At 40.5% G+C, this 19584-nt stretch overlaps 1 protein-coding gene across 1 annotated transcript in view; it reads left to right on the top strand.

The window, feature by feature from the left end:
• The window catches only part of DISC1 (DISC1 scaffold protein), a 420830-nt gene extending 409970 nt beyond the window's left edge, over positions 1-10860 (top strand). The window contains 3 exon segments of the mRNA XM_004712208.4: positions 2524-2641; positions 10274-10363; positions 10366-10860. Coding sequence (XP_004712265.3) covers positions 2524-2641; positions 10274-10363; positions 10366-10445 — 288 coding nt within the window. The 3' untranslated portion in view covers positions 10446-10860.
• Positions 10861-19584: the final 8724 nt, after the last annotated feature.

Raw genomic sequence — 19584 nt, forward strand, 5'->3', positions numbered from 1 at the left:
TCTGGTCTTTGTTGTAGAACAGCTGGGTTGCCTGTGTGCCTAGTCCACCATTTTCGATGTAAAATTTTTGCTACATGATCTTAGATTATTCTCAAGAAGAAACAGAGATGATATGAAGAGGCTTAAAAACGTTCATGGAAAATATCTATTGTCTCTTAATTGCAGTTTCCCATGAACTTTTTGAAGGTTCCTCCTACGTTTGGATTTGTAAAGTTATGTTTTAACTTTATCTAATTCAGCATTGATCTCATATTTGGTTTAGGCTTAATATGAGGATCAAGTGAGTTGATTTCATTTGAGCGTCTTAAATTATTTGATTCCATGTTCTGATTCTGGTTTTCTCTAAGTGTGCTTTCAGTTGTAACTATGTTAAGTTGTTCTCCTTTCTGTGTGGCTTGTGGTCTCACCACGCACTCATTTTCTCTGGAAGTTCTTGTTCTTAGTGCTTCATTTATTTCTTGCATGACCAATATCGTATTCATTGCCCTTTATCTCTGCTTCTTTATCACTTTCCCTGTCATTCTGCGTCCTTTCATGATAATGCTATTGCTTCTAGGAGCAATAAAGTATAAAAGTACGTGTGTTTTTTAATGGATTTTCTAACTCCTCAACAGCACTGCTATAGTAATCCATTATGAAAAAATCTTCCTGTTTCTCCACATCTTCTTGTTTGTGGCCATATGTCTCTGAAATTGTATGCTGTTGTCACTAGATTTTCTCTCACATGCACAGTTACTTTCAGCCAAGTAGACCTCTCCAATACTCACAATAGTATACTTTAAGATATTATAATATTGTTGACCATATGGGATATGAGTTATTATCATGAATTGAAATCACCTTACTGGTCACTAACAATGCCACACTTGATATAGAGAATGTTAAATTACATATTTAGATTGTCTTGTTTTTTGTGGACTCAGATATAAAGTTCAGCATCTCTAAATACTTTTTAAGAGTAAGTCTTACCACCCCTGGGTATTTTATTGTTATTTTGGGTTAATTGTGGCTTTCTTTGTAAACCTTCAGCGTAACATGAATATATATCTTCTTTCCTGGATGGTTAATTCTTTATTGTGTACATTGTCTTTCATAATTAGTTGGAAAATTGTATATGTGATTAAGCTTAGTTAATTTTTCTTCTCTTTTCCTTCCCCTCTGTTTCAAGATTCCCTATTTTCTTGATAATGTTCATTCTGTTCCTTTACTAATATGTGGCCTTGTATATGCTAACATTATACTTGGTGATCTGAAATGAATGACTAACCCATGATTCTTGTCCATATAGAGGTTACATTTCCTTGAGGGGACTTTACATAGATCAGAATAATTACTAGGTAGTTTGATAGCTGGCAATAAAGGTCGAAATGGCTTTAGGAGGAAGGATGGGAGCGAATGCACAGATCGAAGGGTCTGAGGAAAGACAATGATCCATTCACACGGCAGAGATTCGGTTGTGTATGGGAGAGTTGAGGCGATGGAACTATTTCCAGGTCACAGAATGTCAAAGTTTGGACTCTGCTCTGTGTCGTTTTGAGCAGGAAAACGACTTAAAGAGGATCTGCTTCTGGCAGGGAGGTGGGCTATAATTGGAAAACATAAAGGAGAGATATCCAAGACATAATTGTTTATGAACCCATCCAACAAACGGTGTACCCAAAGACCTGGTGCTCGGAGCTCTGGGGTTTACATTTCCGAGAAAGAAAAAGAACATCTCTGGTGGTCATGGTGGTGGCTGTATATGTGTAACACCTACCTCATGGCATTCGAAGTCTCCTAGACGCTCTCCTTTTCAGAGATTTGGGTCAGTGTGGAAAGCAGCGCTCCACGTTCTATTAGATACCTGTGCTCCTAAAGGTATCCCTTCCCATTCCCAGGTAAGCTCAGTGAAATCCTCCTCTTTTTGTTAGAATTTCTATTACATTGCTATCTTGCATAAAGATGCAAGCTGGAAGAGTAATTCTTCCCTTGGGAAATTCACATGGAGAGCTGACATGTTGACATTGGTTTATTGAATTGACCAGAGATGAGAGAGAGCCTCTGCAGCTTTGTAGACACAGTTTTGTTGTTGTTGTTGTTGTTAATCATTTTATTAGGGGCTCATCCAACTCTTATCACAATCCATACATACATCAATTGTGTAAAGCACATTTGTACATTCATTGCCCTCGTCATTCTCAAAACATTTGCTCTCCACTTAAGCCCCTGGCATCAGGTCCTCATTTCCACCCCTCCCTACCTGCTCCCTACTCCCTCATGAGTCCTTGATAATTTATAAATTATTATTTTGTCCTATCTTGCACCGTCTGACGTGTAGACACAGTTTGACATGTGGTTCTAGTCTATTCAAGAGTGGCTTTCAGGGAAAACCGAGGCTCTCACAAGATACTGACTAAGGGGCCCAACGTGGGATTGTTGTGCTAGGAAATCATCCCTTAGCGTGGCAATGATAAAGTTTCTCTCTGGTCCCCCGTGAAAAATGTCTGAAACTGACAATGATGTCTTCCCTTTTGTTCTGCCCAGGAGTCTTACATCCTTTCTGAAGAATTTGGAGAAAAATGTGAAGCTATAGGCAAGAAGTTATTGAACTTAGAAGATCAACTTCACACAGCAATTCATTGTCATAATGAAGATCTCATTCATATCCTTTTCATCTTGCAGATTAAGTACTTGCTAGGTTGTTATTTTATGAAAGATGTCTTTAAAAATTACACATTTTCCCCATGCCTCTGCACTTGGAAACAGATAGATGCAGCTGTTTTTCATAGCAAGGCACACCTCAGATCTCTAAGATTATTCAGTATTTATTACTTCCTCCCTAATTTTCAGTAAGCAATTCAATATTTTTTATTGCTAAACATGACCCCTAAAGATGAAACCTCAAATTTAGGCATGCACATAATGAAACGGAAGTGAATGCAGTTTCTCAACAGACTTACAGCTGGGTTTATGGTATTATAAATGAAAGAGTCAGAACTAAACTGTGATTCACTCAACTTTGTCAGCTTCGCTCAATATCAAGAAATCAAAATCCATCTTCATATTAATTCCGCTTTGCAGCAGGCAGCAGAGTATCAAAAACTCATGATTTGGGGTCAGTGATTTTCCATTCCCAGGTACATGTAGGTTGAACTCAGTACAGCTCTTTACCATTCCTAACAATAGGATTTTCTTTTGTCAGTATTTGCAAATTCCTTTATGAATACTAGCTACTAATGAGAGAGATGGAATTAGAACATATTGGCTTAGCACTGTGCATTCATATGAAGCACTGTGTATTGCATTTTTATCTGTGGATAAATTCATTCATCACTGGTTATTTCTTCTAAGGGTAGATGGATGGATACACAATTGGATGAAGGGATATTTCTGTCTCATCCCATGTCTATCTTTCCAGTTAGGTAATTACAAGTTGACAATTCTCTAGCTAAAAACATTTTCTTCTTCATTTATCCTTTATATTTAGTAGCACAACTTTTATGAGATGAATTTGTGGAAAATGTAGCTATTTTGGTTTCTGCTTCTCATTGTTGCTGTACTTTTTAGCATTGCCATTTTTACCAGACTTTATCACATGTGTGTGTATTTACAGATCCTTACATGGTCTGAGATTGATGTTAATCAACAAGTATCCAGAGCCACAATTTAATGATGGATTTGACAATGTGTTTCCTTCCTTAGTAAAACTTTTAAAATCTTGACCTTGCTTTTTAAACATGGGAAGAAATTTCAAATTAGTGATTTTTTTTCACATTGCTCAAGTGGGTTTTTTTTTTTTTTAATAGGGTAAAACCATTTTATTGATAAGTTTCTGGGGGACAAAAGAGGTAGTGGGTTCTGACAACCATGACTCCACTGGGATATCTTGGACATCGCGGCTGTAAGTGCTGTCAAGATAGGTTTTGAAAGGCAGGCATTTCATAATGTTCTGCCTCTTGCAAAACTTGTACTTAAGTCATTCGTAGCAAGTTGCTCAAAGATGTGGTTGAAGAAGGCTTGGATTTTTGTACCAAGTCCATTGAGGTCATTGACCTGAGTGTATTTGAGAGGTCAAGACCTCCAGAAAATTGACATGTGACTGTCTGTTGATGGGCACACAGGAGCTAGGCAGTGCAGAGGGCCACAAGACATAAAGGATGCCCTGGCGACAGCATTTAGAGGGGGTTGTCCCTCAAAGGATTGTATCTTAGGTTTTAGGTGAGTCAGGTCACAGTCCTGAGAGCTGCAGTCAGAGTGTTTGTTGCCCTCTTATTTTGAAATGCTCTAGAAGGTGGGCCTGATTGCAGGAATTTGCCCTCCCCACTCAAGCCCCTACTTACACACCCCCCTTTAAAAGGGCTGAAGAGGCAGGGAGAACAGCTAAGTGTTTACAGGAGGCCCTTTAAGTTTTCTCACAGCCAATTCTATTGCTACAGGCTTATAGAAGAGTTATAGAAACACCTTAAGCTTTGTAATCCTCATATGCAACATCCGGATGATAGCACCTACTTCGAGGGTTTTCTTTGAGCCTAAATGAAGCTATATTCATAAGGTATATGTGTAGTGTAATTCTAATATATAATAGCACTTGGTTTATGAGAGCTCTTCTCTTGGGTGGAAAATCGTGTCCTTTAAATCCATTTTTCTCACCCTTCTTGCAAGCCGTGTCACAAGCTGAAATCACATCACATTCATTTGTGAAATGCTTTCCAGGTATGTTGATTCAATTATTTTGTGCTAAATGCTTGAATAAGCCAATCTTCAGGAGCACAATGGTTCACATGATAAATCATTTAATTCCAGCACAAATGCTATAGATAGGGATTTACTTCTACATTAATGCTATAGATAGGGATTTAATTCTATACTAATACTATAGATAGGGATTTTAGCCCTACTTGGCAATTGAGACAGCTGAGCGTTAGAGACTATTTAGCCCATCCAAGGTCATTTCTAAAGAATGGCAGAATCTTCTAATCACAAGCCCAGGGTTAGTCCTTGGTCCATTAAAAGGCAGATGTAACTATAAATTTAATGGTTTTGTTCTGCAGAACATACAACTACTTTAAAAATCTTTTGCTATATCAAAAGTATTGCATTGGATCTTTGTGTGTGAAAATTTTGCTGAGGTAAGTGGAGACATAGTGGGAACTGTCAAATCCGTATTGGGAGGCACGAGTTGATGTCCTAAAGCCAGTATCCTCCGCCTTCCACATCTACTCCACCATGTGGATTTCCACACAGAGCTTTTGATGAAGTCCCAGCTTTGTTCCCATCACTAATTAAAAATCAAAGCACACAAGATATTTTTGTACTTGTACATCGAGGCACTAGATATGAGTGGAATTCTATAGCCTGAGATGGAAAGACAGATTTATGAGTTACCCTTACATAAACCAAAGATGTTGCTTCGTATGAGAATATGCTTAGAGATTCAAAGAGCCTGCCAAACTTTTCCAGCCAAACTATGACTGGTCTGTGTTTCTGTGTTTGATCTAAGATAAAAAGCTGAGGCTGGTCGAAAGAAGCTCACCTCTCATAAAACCTAAGAATTGCACAGAATGCAATATTTTGTTTGATGCATCAAGTACTTTGCCAAAACCTACCGTGCATATGATACATAGTGAACCTAGTTAATGTAGGTCCACGTTAGAAGATTCAAGCCCTGGTCGCTATTATGTTTTCATCCTTCTTAGGTAAGGCTCTGAGCTTTGCACAAACTATATATGTTGGCATTGTTAGTCTGGACTAGGCTAATAATGGCAGTAGTGTTGAGTTTCCAAACAGGTTCTCTTGGCATCCCGACTCAATATTGGAAATACAGGTAGTTGGCTGGCAGCCTCCTGCTTTTGCTAGAAAACATTGGGTTGAAAAATATGACTAGATGTGCAAGCAGGTTATGTCTCTTCATCATCCTGACGGGTTCACGAAATTACATGTAGCATGACCAAATAACACAAACTAGTCAGTACCTTGGGGCAAGTGTCTGAGCACAGTCTGTACCATTAATTGGAAGCCAGCAGCGACGTGGTGACTCAGACCTGGTGTCTGGAGAGAGGGCTGGAGGTTGCTTACTTCACTGCTCGTCAGCCCCAGAGTTCCAGGAGCAGTCATTTGAATCCCCAGTACAATTTTAGAGTCCTATTGCGTCATAATTAACAGTTAGGTTTTGATAGATATTTTGAACATGTGTAATAATTCCTGTAATTTCAAAATGCTTTACCTGAAAACCTTCTTCATTAGGAAGATGCATATGCTGGACTTTTCTCATTTTTATTCTTCTTCAACTTCTATAATATGCTTTCAAAGGAAAGATAAAACACTACAATGCCCAGTAAAGCTGCTTGGGCAGTTCTGCTTGTCTCAGAATCATAGGTGAGATGGGCAGACCGATTCTATTTGCAGTTCTGTCTACAACCATGTCTGGGAGACCCTGACGGAATTCTATCCTCCCTGCTGACTTGAAATGCATGGCAGCCAATCGATTCGTTTTGGTGGTGCTTGATGCCATGCAAGGCCTCTAAGTACATCCAGGCACACGTACAAATCCTATCCCTTAGGAAAGTAACAGAAAATATTTGTTTGGTTCAACTTTTTCAAATTGTACCAAATGTAAATTCAAATGTATAGCTCATGTTTACTTGAGAGTCAACATCTCTGAACTAATTAGCTTCCCCAACTTATTATGTCCCCAAACAAACATCCTCCTTTTTACTCCCTACTCTCCACCCAAAACTTTGCTTTACGACTGTTGGGGGCGGGCAGAGAAATCCAACATTTCATCAGCCAAGGCCAGTTCCTATGAAGGAGAAGTCAGACAGGTTATCATCCTCTTTCCTTCTTTACCAATTCGAATACCAACCACCCCTCCTATCTCACTCTTTGCTTTTCTATATTCCATCTCAATGGAGGCCACACACAGAATTTACAGATAATACATTGGGTTTATTGGGGAAGTTAACAGTATTCAGGATCAAAGAAGCGGCAGGATCAGAAAAGGAACCAATGCAGCTCTTTATTGAAGAATGCCTCTTTTCAGCCATGTCGTTGGCGTGGGCTCCCTCTCTGGTCCTCAGACTCAGTCACACCGCCTGCTGATCTCTGCCTTGTTCAAGCAATGGTACACAGCTCTTTTAGTTCTGTCTCTAAGTGCCTAAAGGATACTCCTCTCCATCACGAGCCTCAGCCCAAAGGGACTCAGCTCTAGTACCTTTGGTCAGCAAACCTAGCTCCCCTAATTTATGCCTAGAGGCACCCTACTCTGCAAGTGAGCCTCCTGCCCAGAGGTACTCAGCTCCCTTACTCTGTTGGCTGGAAATCCCACTGCCCTGTTCCCTGCTCTCGGTGTGTAGCCTCTGTTACTTCTTCACCACTTCTCTACCACACTTTGAGGTCACAGCTTGGACCCAGGAGGTTTAATCTGCAAGGACCTTAGGATCCAAAGGTTTCATCTCACTTCTATTTATTGATGATGATGAGAACCCTGCTCTTTTTTTTTTTTCCTGATATGGCTCATTTTAAACTCGGTGGGATGCCAGAACTGGTCAGTTCCTATGTTAGTGTTCCACATACCTTCTATGGATGGTCACACCCAGTCCTTCAGTGGGGGTTATGAAGACTGTGGCTAAAACGGTATCAGGTAATTACCTGCACCACGCCAAGTCGTTCTCAGTTGTCTGCATTGCAAAACCGACCGGTATCTTTTCCCACTCTTTACTCAGATTAAGAAACAAACAAACTAGGAGTTTATCCCGTTTCTTCTTTTCACGTTCACATCCAATCTTTCACCAAATGTTCTTGGCTGTGCCTTTCAATCATTCCAGACTGACAACTTCTCACCACCTGCATTGCCCGTACCCTGTTCAAGGCATCATCTTTTCATGCCTTAATGATCGCAGTGACTTTCTGATGTGTGTCCACATGCTCTGTCCCACTTCCCTTTGCTCAACAAAGCCGTTGGAGCCATTGTGCTGCCCTCCGCTCCAAAGACTCCACGATTTCCAACGGACGCTGCAGCATCCAGGCAGACACGTACATGGCCTTGGGTATGTTCTCACAATGTTTTCAGGTAATAATCTGTTACCTTTTTTCCCCTTCGAAATTAGAGTTCTTCCATAAAAATTCTAAAATTTGCTCTCCCCTCCCCACCCTCACCCCCACTGACCAAACTCCACATTTTACCTTGAATGCTTCCATTTCACTGTAAAAGGCTTTGGAACTCACATTTAGTAAGGAATTATGCAGGTGGACTGACTAGATAGAAGGACTTTAAAAATACCAGTCTGAGTTGAATTCTATCGATTCGAGTTAAACTACCACTAACTACATGAGGTACTCAGACTCTCCCATGTCTAGAGCTGCCTGGGAAGAGCCTACAGCGTTTGTTTCATCTGTTCTGCTGCGAAACACAACTTGTATCTCCTGGTGCCTCACAAATGGCATCACATTTTCACAAGAACAAAAGATTGCTTGGAACCCTAACCTTGTGAAGATGGCATTAGACTCTTCTTTATACACGTGAGACGAATACATCTTTCAGTGATGATATACCTAGTTTCCTACAGCAGGTCAATGGCATCCTCAAATATGAGTCTTCTCATTTGCATATGGAACGGAAATTGTTTTCCCGGGGATCTCTGGGGCTATGTTTCTATCAGTTCATTTCTGCCAAGTGGCTTCTCCCTTGTGCTCTCTGACCTTTCTAGCGTATTCTACCAGTGCTATACATTTTATGAAGTTGGTGGTGGTGTTTTTTCCTAAAAGAAACATGTCATTTTGTCCCATTTTTCCACTCTCTCTCTCTGAATCCTTTGCAATCATTTAGCATATTACAAATAGCAGCTTGTAGTCTCAGGTTGCACGCCAAAGGTAAGGAAACCTCAGGAGTCTGTCAGGATTCATAAACTGCTTAAGCTCTGTGCTTACTCTTTATCAATATAGTGTAAATTGCCTTCTGGTATTTGGTATATGGGACAACTTAAGATTTTGTGTTCACTAATGGTTAGACAAGCGCTCTATATAAATGGAGGCAAATGAGGCCTTTTAAAAAGCAGGGTGGGGGGGATTAGTGCTACATTATTTCTTCCCTTTTACTGCAATCCCACTTTATTCCTCTCCTAGTTCAAGTGTGAGGAGTGAACCATCTATAAAAGGCATGTAAATGACATAACGGCTGATGTCTGATGAGGCTTCAGGAGGAGGAAAAGCTGCCAAGGGCTTATCCCTGTCCTTCGGCACTTTTGCCTGGGAGAGGTTCACTTGCAACCCCCCGGACCTCTGGAGTTCTTGTTTGGAAAAGAAAAGCTTTCTGCAGACATAACCTGGGGGTGTCTTTTTCTCTTGATGCTGCATCGACATAATATTCAAATAACATTTCAAATGGCCTAGAAACAGTACCAGCTCTGCAAGCTACCTTCCCCAAAGCTATGGCGTTTTCTCCATACACGATCTACCCCATGCGAGTGGTGTCAATATATTTTCACTTTCCTTTTGTTTCTCTGGGATGAGGTTAGTCTGACTGTAATTACATAACTAAAGGGAAACAGGACCATACTATGTGTAGACAAAAACCACTGCGGGTGAACTTTCCCCAGTTTTAAACCCCAGAAGGGAACCTGTTTATTAAGAGAACGGTTGTCTTATTTATTTTGGATTACTATTTGCAAAGAGCTGTTGTTTTTCTATGTGAGAAATCACAGACTAGGAGATAAAAATACCTAGTGGCCTAAGGGAAAGTAAACAAATATAGATAATGCAAGCCCCAATCAATCTTGAGTACCTTAGAGGCTATTATACTAGTGCCTAGAAGTATAATAATCACCAGGTCACACCAGGGTAGAGCCTAGAGACTTCAAAAGGCATCAGTCATTTCATTAGAAAACTGAGGTTCAGAGTGATTTGCATAATTCAAGTCTTCTATACGGGTGAGTGGGGCCCTGAATTCATGCGTCTGAATGCAATACGGTATGCCTCTCTGTAGTGATGGTGGGGCCAAATTCTGGCTCTCTTTCATATAAAAGATATCTACCCCAGTTGGGGCTGCATCCTGCTTGATCTTCTATTAGATTGTTCCTTTTTCTCTTTGAAACCTTACTTCAGACAGTCAATAACCTAAGGCCTTGTAGAAATGACAACCATTCTTTAAAAAAGAAATGTAATATGTGTATTAATATTTAATTCTTACAATTTGGTTGAAGTTGAAACTGCATTTACATGGCAGCGCCCACCTGCCCCCGTGACTAGCCAGCCTTACATCAGAAGCCGTTTCAGAAGGTCTTCCTTAACCACAAGCAACAGTCTCTCAGGAGGGAGCTGCAGACGGTGAAGGAAACTCTGCAGGTCATGATCCTACAGCTCCAGACAGCCAGGGAGACTGAGGAAAAGGAGATGCAGCTTCCTGTCTAACAGCTGGCATCTATACCAGGACCTGTAGGACAGGACAGGAGGGCTCATCTCCATTCCTGTAGCCTCTCTCGTGACCTACTATATGTCTGATATGCCTAAATACATCATAAAGTGCTGGAGCACTGAGATCTCCCCGCAGGAAAGGGGTCACATCTGAGGACTGAACTGGGGGTTTGCAAACTGAAATATTGAGGGGGAGGGTTATTGCTAACGTTCTTTTAACGGACAGTTACAGCTTTTTCCCCCTGCCATATTACTAAAGGATACATCCTGCTCTGGATTTGAAAATCTCCCCATCTCAGCCCCATTTCAAGGAGGGTAGATTTAATTCTTGAGAAGAATGCCTCCCTTTCTGGGTCATCTTGCTTTCTGCTACAGTTATAATTTTTCGTTTGAGAGCCTGAAAAAGGGGGAGCCTACTGCTAGTCTTCCCCCCACTGGACCTGTCACACTGTGAGCCCATGATTAAACAGACAAATAAACCAGTTACCCTCTAGTCTGCTCCAATTTATGAGGCCCCCGTGTGCACAGAACTGCGCCATCGGGTTTTCAAGGCTTTCCGCTACAGACTCCAGTTCTGCCATATCCTAGACACCACTGGGCCGTTGTTGTTGTTTCCAACCTTTCTGTTTGTGCTAAAGCCTTAGCTCTTTGCACACCCAGGGCAACCAGAGGGACATGCTAGCCCACTGCTCTCAAGTGGATCCGACTCACAGTGACCCAATAGAACAGAGTAGAACTGCTCCCTAGAGTTTCTGAGGCTGACTGCATGGATGCAGATTGCCTCATCTTCCTCTTGGCTGGAAGCCCAAAGCTTAGCCCACTGTACCATCAGGGCTGCTTTGAGGCACATGACCAGCGAGCTAATTTCAGAATATGGAATTAACTTTTCATCTTATGGATCCTGTGACGCATCACTAGCAGAAAAGACTTAATAGGAAACATTGAAAAGGTATGTATTTTAAGGTACAATCTGTTGTGAGAATGGATAGCCCTACAGACAAGATTCCTTAGGTCTTTCAGCAATTCACCTGCAGGGTGGGCTAAAGAAAGGAACACGAGGGAGACGGTAGTTACACTGATCCCCTGCTGTCCTAAAGGTCAGCAGTACAAAACCTCTAGCTGCTCTACAGGAGAACTGTCTGGCAGTCTGCTTCGGTAAAGTTACAAACTTAGACACTCAATGGGGCAGTTTCATGCATCAGAATTGAACAGATGGCAGTGCGTATAGTTTGGGTTTTTTTCTTTTCTTTCTCCCTTTCTCCTTTGGTGGGCTGGATGGGGAATGGCTGGATTGGGTGGTGCATATAAAGTCCTGGCCTTGTGTATTTTCCTCCTGAGTCAGTATCCATGGAGTTCGGCAGGAAATGAACTTGGATCGAGACCCTGCCTTGAGAGCCTTGTTCTTTCCAGGTGAGGGAGGGTATTGCAGGCTGCCGTGTGGCCCCTCTGGTCCAGTGTAGACCCTTGATGCATCAGAAAAACAGGCTAAGTACCGTGAGAGAGGTCCTCCCACTTGCACAGAGGAAACTGGTCCCACAGAGATGCTCCATAAGCCAAGTGGATCCCTTTCTTGAGAAAACATGACACACCTGTAATTTTAGCTGGGAGATGCACATGCACATTGTAAGGTAGATTTGGTGACAGAAAGAAGGAAAGAAGGCAAAGGCAGAAAATAGTTTCAAAGGTTTATCTCAGAGCTCCCGTGTAAGGTTCACGGGTCCCCAGCTGGGGGCCTTCGAAGTCATGCTGTCCAGGTGAGAGGTGGAGAGTTTTATAGCCCTGGTCTTAGGGGATGCAGTAGCTGAATGTTCCATTGGGACTTTGCTGTCTGCAGATTCAGGGTTAAGCAACAATGTTCAATGTTATCTGCAATGGTCAGTCTTCTGCATCTGGGTCTGGAAGACCACCGAAGGGCAGGAGATGGCCTGGTCTCTCACAGCATCCTTGAAGTGTTTCCACCAGTTCCGGGTAGCTTTCCACTCACCTGCCCGCCACCTCCCGCTTCTGCTCGACACACCCTGGTATATTAAAGTCCATGGAATACCCTCTCTTAAAGAAACACATTTGATTCTGTCAAACCGCAACGTTCCAAGTGTAATGTATCATGAATTCCCTGCCCCCACCCCACCCCAAGTAAAACCTATTACTTTCCCACAGAGATGGTGTTTTGCAACACTGGATGCTCTGAAGTAGTTTAAATACTGGTTTATATCGGTTACATATGTGCATAGAGTCTCTTTTGGGTTTTCTAACTCCAGGCTTTTATCCATTTCATGATAATACTTTGTCTTCCCAGGGTCACCTTTGAAAATTTCTGTTCAGCTTTTTCACTTCATTATTAGAAAACCAAAAAAGGATGTACATGCTCAGCGCATATAAAGCAGAGAGAACTGAAGAACAACTTTAACCATTGAGTAGCAATATTGACAAAGTCTATGGGCAAAATATTGAATGGTGCAGAAAGTATCAAAGTAAGATAGATGACATAGACAGTCATTATCCCCAAAAGGACTCGCCAACATTCATCCATCTCAACAGGTAGCCTGTGATCCAGAACCAATGGTACTGAAGGAATACATCCAAGCTGCACTCAGAGAAGTAGCAAAAATCAAAGACCTAGGAGGTGACATCATACCAGTAGAAATCCTTCAACAAGCTGATGAGTAACTGGGCACATTGACTGATCTGTCCCATGACACTGGGAAGGCAGTAACCTGGTCCACTGATTGGAAGAGCTTCTCTATGTGTACCCATTCCAAAGAAAGTTGACCCCACAGAATGCTCACATTATAGAACTTTATCATTAATATCACATGTAAGTAAAATGTTATTGAAAATAATTCAGCAATGGTTTCAGCACAACACCAACAGGGAGCTGCCCAAAATTCAAGATGGATTCAGAAGAGGGCCTGGAACAAGGACTATCGCTGCTGATGCCAGCTGGATCTTGGCTGAATGCAGAGAAACTATAAACCTATTGACTGTATTTTACTGCCTATGTACAGGCATTCAACTCTGTGGATAACAAACTATTGATAGCATTGAGAAGAATGGGAATTCCAGAACATTTCTTTGTGTTCATGCAAAACCTGTTCATGGATCAAGAAACAGAACAAAGGAATACTGCCTGGTTTACAGCCAGGAAAGATATGGGCAGGGTTGTATCCTTTATACTTTACTTATTCTATCTGTATGCTGAGCCAATAGTCAGAGAAGCTGCACTAGGTGAAAAAGACTTGGCATCAGCTTTGGAGGAAAGCGTGTTAACAACCTTTGATATTCAAATGATATCCAAGTTTGCTGACAGTGAAGAGGCCTTGAAGAACAAGGTCTGCAGCCTTCAATATGGATTGCAACTCAATGCACAGAAAACCAAAATCCTCACAACTGGATCGATAGACAACATCATGTGAAACAGCGAAAAGACTGAAGTTGTCAAAGATTTCATCCTGCCTCAATCCACAAGCCATGTTCACGGAAGCAGCAGTCAAGAAATCAAGTGACGCATGACATTGGCCAAACCTGCTGCGTAAGACTTCTTTAAAGTGTTGAAGAGCAGGTGTGTCACTTTGAAGACTAAAGGGCATCTGAGCCAAGTCAGGCTATTTTCAACCACCTGATTTGCATATGACTAAAAAGGCTGAAGTAGAATTAATGCATTTAAATTATGGTGGTGGTGAAAAATATTAAAACTGCCACAGACTGCTAAAAGAACCAACAAATCTGTCTTGGGAAAAATACAGATGGAATATTCCTTAGAAGGGAGGATGGCAGGACTTTGTCTCATGTACCTTGGTCATGTTATCTGGAGAGACCAGTCCCTGGAACAGGACATCATGCTTGGTACAGTAGAAGGACATCAACGGGGAGGAAGACCATTGGACAAGCTGAATTGATGTAGGAGCTGCAGCAATGGGTTCCAACACAAAAATTGGGAGGATGGTGAAGGACCAGGAAGTGTTTCATTTTGTACATAAGGTCCCTTTGGATCAAAACTGACTTGAGGGCACTTTACAACGACATGGAGTTCCTAAGGGCTGAAAACACTTAATGGATTCACCTGCTAACCAAAAGATTTTAGTCTACCCAGATACACCTCCAAATACATGTCTCGCAAGCTACTTGAACTATCAACCACTGAAAACCTTATGGAACACAGTTCGACTCTCCCGTACTTTAGGTTGCTGTGAGTCTGAATTGATCGAATGGCTCTTAAAAAAAACAAACTTATTTGCACGATAAATATGGATCAGATCAATTGTTTTTAGTGTTGTGCTTAATAACTGCTTGCCCCATTTGTTAAGCTTAATCAAGTAATTGTTCTTTAAGGGCTTTTATTTTTGTTTGCATTTTGTCTCTTTTGAATTGGCCGTGTTTCTGCCTTTGTAGGAGCCATGGACATGATAACCCATTTGTCATTTCCTGAATTCACTCTGCGATTTCTGTGAGGTCACTTTTTAAACCTGCCATGTGCATGGCATCTGTCTTCAGTAAAGGACCAGCTGTGGGTCCATGAAACAAAGTAAAGGCAAAATATGTGAATTTGCTCATTGCGTTTTTTGCAGTTTTCTCCTAAACTTTTTGTAAATATACATCTTTTTAAAAATATATATATATACCTCTTTTAATAAGTGATTAATTTTGTTCATAGAATTTTGGTTTTTTAACAATGGACCAAATTTCTGAATTATTCTTAGTTTTATCTAAAAACATATATGTATTGACAAAATGTAGAATATTTGAATTAATTCCAGTGAAGCAAACCTTGGAAAGAGTCATGAGTGAGTATATTGCCAATAATGAATCCCTATTTTGACTTATATCTTAAAAAAAAAAAGACTCAGACATACAAGATGTCTTAACAGTCACTAGACCAAGGGATTTTTGACACACACACACACACACACACACACACACACACACACACACAATCCCGAAACAGTTCTATGAAGAAATAATAGATTTGAACGCTGTGAAGTAATTGACATCTTTGAGTATGCCCTAAATCAGGGCTCCTCGGTGCCTAGAATAGAAAATGTGTTCATTTGGATTTCCTTTGCTGAGAAGCTTCGCTAACTTTAGGTACTGGGTCAGACAAGTAATCCTTTTACTAAAAGATGCAACTAATTTCTAGTCCAGGCTTGGTGTAGAGCCCTCCAAGAACACGGTGAGAGGCAAGGGCATTTCTGTGGGCTACACATATTTCTCTGAACAAGCAAACTCTCTTCAGTTGCTTTGACCCTAATTGACCCAAGACATTATATCACAAACAATTAGATAGGAAAGTTTGGGCTAGATCAACAGAAAATATATCCTAGAGAGGTTTGGGGTTTAATTTAAAAAATAACAAAACAACTACCATAAAGATTTAAGCTTTCTATTGATCGCCAAGGATCACAAACAAAAGTACACGTTGACCATGATGATTTGCAGAGTCTAGCTTTATGTGACAATAAGCATAAATGGAACTTCCTGCCTGCTGAGATGCTGGTATTTCAAGGGACCACCCCCAGTTCTTTTCAACTCCATGGCATTTCCCAATCGAATCCATCCTCCGCCAAATGAAATGAGCATGTGATAGCCGGAACTTTCCCCCCTGCAATCAGTCTGGTTATGAGATTCAGAATGAACTCATGATCATTCTAAAGCCTCCTCTTCATTTACTAATTAAAAGCAAGATCACTACTCAAACATTTCTGCATGAGACAGGGAGGCTCCAGCTCCTTGCAGGACAACAACACCTACAACAACTACAAAATTGGACACATAGACGTGGTTCTCCCTTCCCGTGAGCCTCCCCTAAATAATCATCCCAAAACGATGACAAAGGAGCCCTGATGCCATTGTTAGATCTAAGTGTTGGGCTGCTAACCACAAGGCTGGTGGTTCAAACCCATCAGCTGTTTCTCCAGAGAAAGTTGAGGCTATCTGCCCTTGTAAAGATCTACAACTTTAGAAATTTGATGACAGCAGGGTTTAATTGTTGATATAGGAGTCCTGATGGCACTGTGGAATAGACATCAGGCTGCCAATTGCAAAGTTGAAATTTAAAGTTATCAGTCACATCAAGTGATAAAGCTGTCTGACCCCCTAAAGCAGCAGTTCTCAACCTGTGGGTCAAAACCCCTTTGGAGCTCGAATGACCCTGTCACAGGGGTCGCCTGGTTCATAACAGTAGAAAATTTATAGTTATGAAGTAGCAATGAAAATAATTTTATGGTTGGGGTCACCACAACATGAGGAACTGTATTAAAGGGCTGTGGCATTAGGAAGAGTAATAGTTTTATAAATCTTACATAAGGTTGCTATGAGTCGAAATTCACTCAATGGCAATGAGTTTGGATTTTAGCTTTTGTGAAGGACTGTCTAATGCTCTGAAGCCCCTGTAGCTTTACTAGCAGAATAACCAAGACTCCTTTACAGAGCACCAGGAGGAAAACCGGACAGAAAGTAAAACAACTTATTTGGGACAAACAATAGCGTGATGATGATGATATTAAGCTAGTACACATATACTGGATGTAGGAAATGATAAGTAACCAGGAGGCCAGGAAGTAGATAAAAGACATGATTAAGCCTGTGAGGAAATAAAATGAAAAAGAACTTGATATAATAGCTATGTGTCATCTAATACTCAGCAAACAATCTCTGATTTATGATTTTTCCACATAGGAAGAGTCAGAGATGCTGAAGGCCTGTACCAACCACTATTTTACTAAGTTAGAGCATTAGCTTTCAAGGGCAAGCTTATAGAGGGGTCTCTTGCTGACTTGAGAAGTTGACAACTGTCTTAGAGTCTGCACCGAGGGCAGACTCACGATGACCTCACGTATGTCAGAGTAGAACTGTGGCTCTTCTGTGGCCAGTTTTTAAAAAGTAGATTGTCAAGCGTTTCTTCTTAGTATCTCTGGGTAGATTAAGACTGGTCACGTTTCTGTTCCCAGCCCAGTGCATTAACCATTTGCACTAGTTCAACTTTATGTGGTAGGAGTTTTTTAGATTAGCAAACTGAGCCTCAATTACCTTTCCCAAAGACATCGAGTGAAATTGTGGAGCAGAATAAACCCAAGCAATGAGACACAGGTAGTCATATTCTTACTAGTTACTATTCTTCCTATAGAGTACTGGACTGTGAGTCCTGGGACTTATTCCTCCCACAGGTTAGAGACACAGGAACTCTGCCCAGAACTCACTAACATTGAGTCAATGCCAACTCATAACAACCCTATGAGACAGGGTAGAACTGCCCCTGTGGGTTTCTGAGACTGTAAATGTTTATGAGAATAGAAAGTCCAATCATTCTCTTGAAGAGCAACTGGTGGTTTTGAACTACTGACTTCTTTGATCATAGCTCAACTCATAACCAGTGTGCTACTGGGGCTCCTATTCTGCCTAGCATCATCAGAGAAACTAGGCTTCTCCAGGTGAGCTTGATGTTCTGAGGCCACGAAGGCTCAGCAATTAAGAGTTTTAAAGTAGCTACATCTCCCACTATCTTTCTAACCTAAGCATTTGCCCTGCACACCCACAGAAGTCATCCCAAGAACCACCATTTCTTCCCAAGAACCACCATTTATTTGCTGCCTGACACTGGGAAGATATTCTCCAGCAGTTCCTATCCAACTGATGTTTTTCAGAATGGATCCAAGTATTATGAACTATGTAATGGAGAAAAGCAATGTTGCCCACATATATTAATGCCTTCTTGTATTTGCAATTTAGCATTAGTATTTTAGCATCCTCACTATATCAAGTATTGAGTTTTATCTTTAACAAGTCTTAAACTTCATATAGTTTATTGCTTCATGAAGTTTACTTTTTGTTACATGAAATTAGCTTGAATGTACCTTTAACAACTTGTGTTCTGGGTGTGGATTAGGCTAATTAATAAATAATATATTAATATAATATAATTAATTAATAAATAAAATAATTAATGTAGTATGATATATATTAATATATAATAACATATTAGGCTAATTAATTTCATCTTTGTTCCAGGATGATTAAGGATACTTACAGTGCATAAAACTTTTCTAATAAAGACTTTGAGATTTTTGAATCAGTGTTTACTTACAAATATCAATAAATCAGAAAAACATGGCATTTCCTATTCCAGGCCCTCTGGTTGGGGAAATTTAAAAAATGCTGACTTATAACTAAAGTAAGGAACAAGATAATAGTACTCACTAAGACCACTGAAAATATTTTTTACTAGAGATCCTGGCAAACTAAGAAAGGCAAGTCAAACAAAAGAGGGTCATAATTTGGAAAACAGAAGATAAAACATTAATATTTATATATAATTGTAAGAAAACTAAGAGAATTAAGTGAAAAAATGTTAACATCAGGAAATTCAGTAAACTTATGAGTATATAAACAATGTACAGAATTCAAGAATTTAGCTATATAAACAATCATTAGAAGATTATAACTAAAAATAGAGAAAATAGCTAGGAATGAATTTAAATAAGGAATTCTATCTCTTGATGTTAAGGTACCGTTGAATTGACCTTGACTCAGAAGCCTGGACAACAGAACATTGCCTGGCCCTACAGTGCCCTCACCATCATTGCTGTGATTGAACCCATTTTCATGGCCTGGATCACTTCATCTCTTGAGGATCTTTCTCTTTTTGCTCATCCTCTACTCTACCAAACATAATGTCCAAACATATTCTGTTTGCTCCTCTGGCAGTCCTTGGCATTTTTAATATTCTCCATCGACATCATAATTCAAATTCTTCTGTGGTTTTCTCTGCTCTCTGACCAGCTTTCACACGAGGCAATGGGAAACACCATGACCGGGGTCAAGTACACCTTCATTCTCAAGGTGACACCTTTACTCTTAGACACTATAGAGAAGTCGTGTGCAGTCGATTTGCTGAATGTAATATGTTCTTTAATTTCTTGACTGCTGCTTCCATGAGCATTGATTCTGGATTCAAATAAAATGAAAATGTTGAGAACTTCAATATTTTCTCCATTTATCTTGATCCTGTCATTGACCCAGTTGTGAGGATTTAGGTTTTCTTTATATTGGGTTATAATCCATACTGAATGCTGTATGCTTTGATTTCTATGAGGAAGTGTTTCGGTTCCATCTTGCTTTCAGTAAAGAAAGTTGTGTTATCTACATATCTCAGGTTGCTAATGAGTCTTCTTTGAAATCTCTTTCTGTCTTCTTCATTAAGCCCAG

This window comes from Echinops telfairi, unplaced genomic scaffold (assembly GCF_000313985.2).
Source record: "Echinops telfairi isolate 266 unplaced genomic scaffold, ASM31398v2 ScPeMD7_7424;HRSCAF=8462, whole genome shotgun sequence".
Taxonomy (NCBI): Eukaryota; Metazoa; Chordata; class Mammalia; order Afrosoricida; family Tenrecidae; genus Echinops; species Echinops telfairi.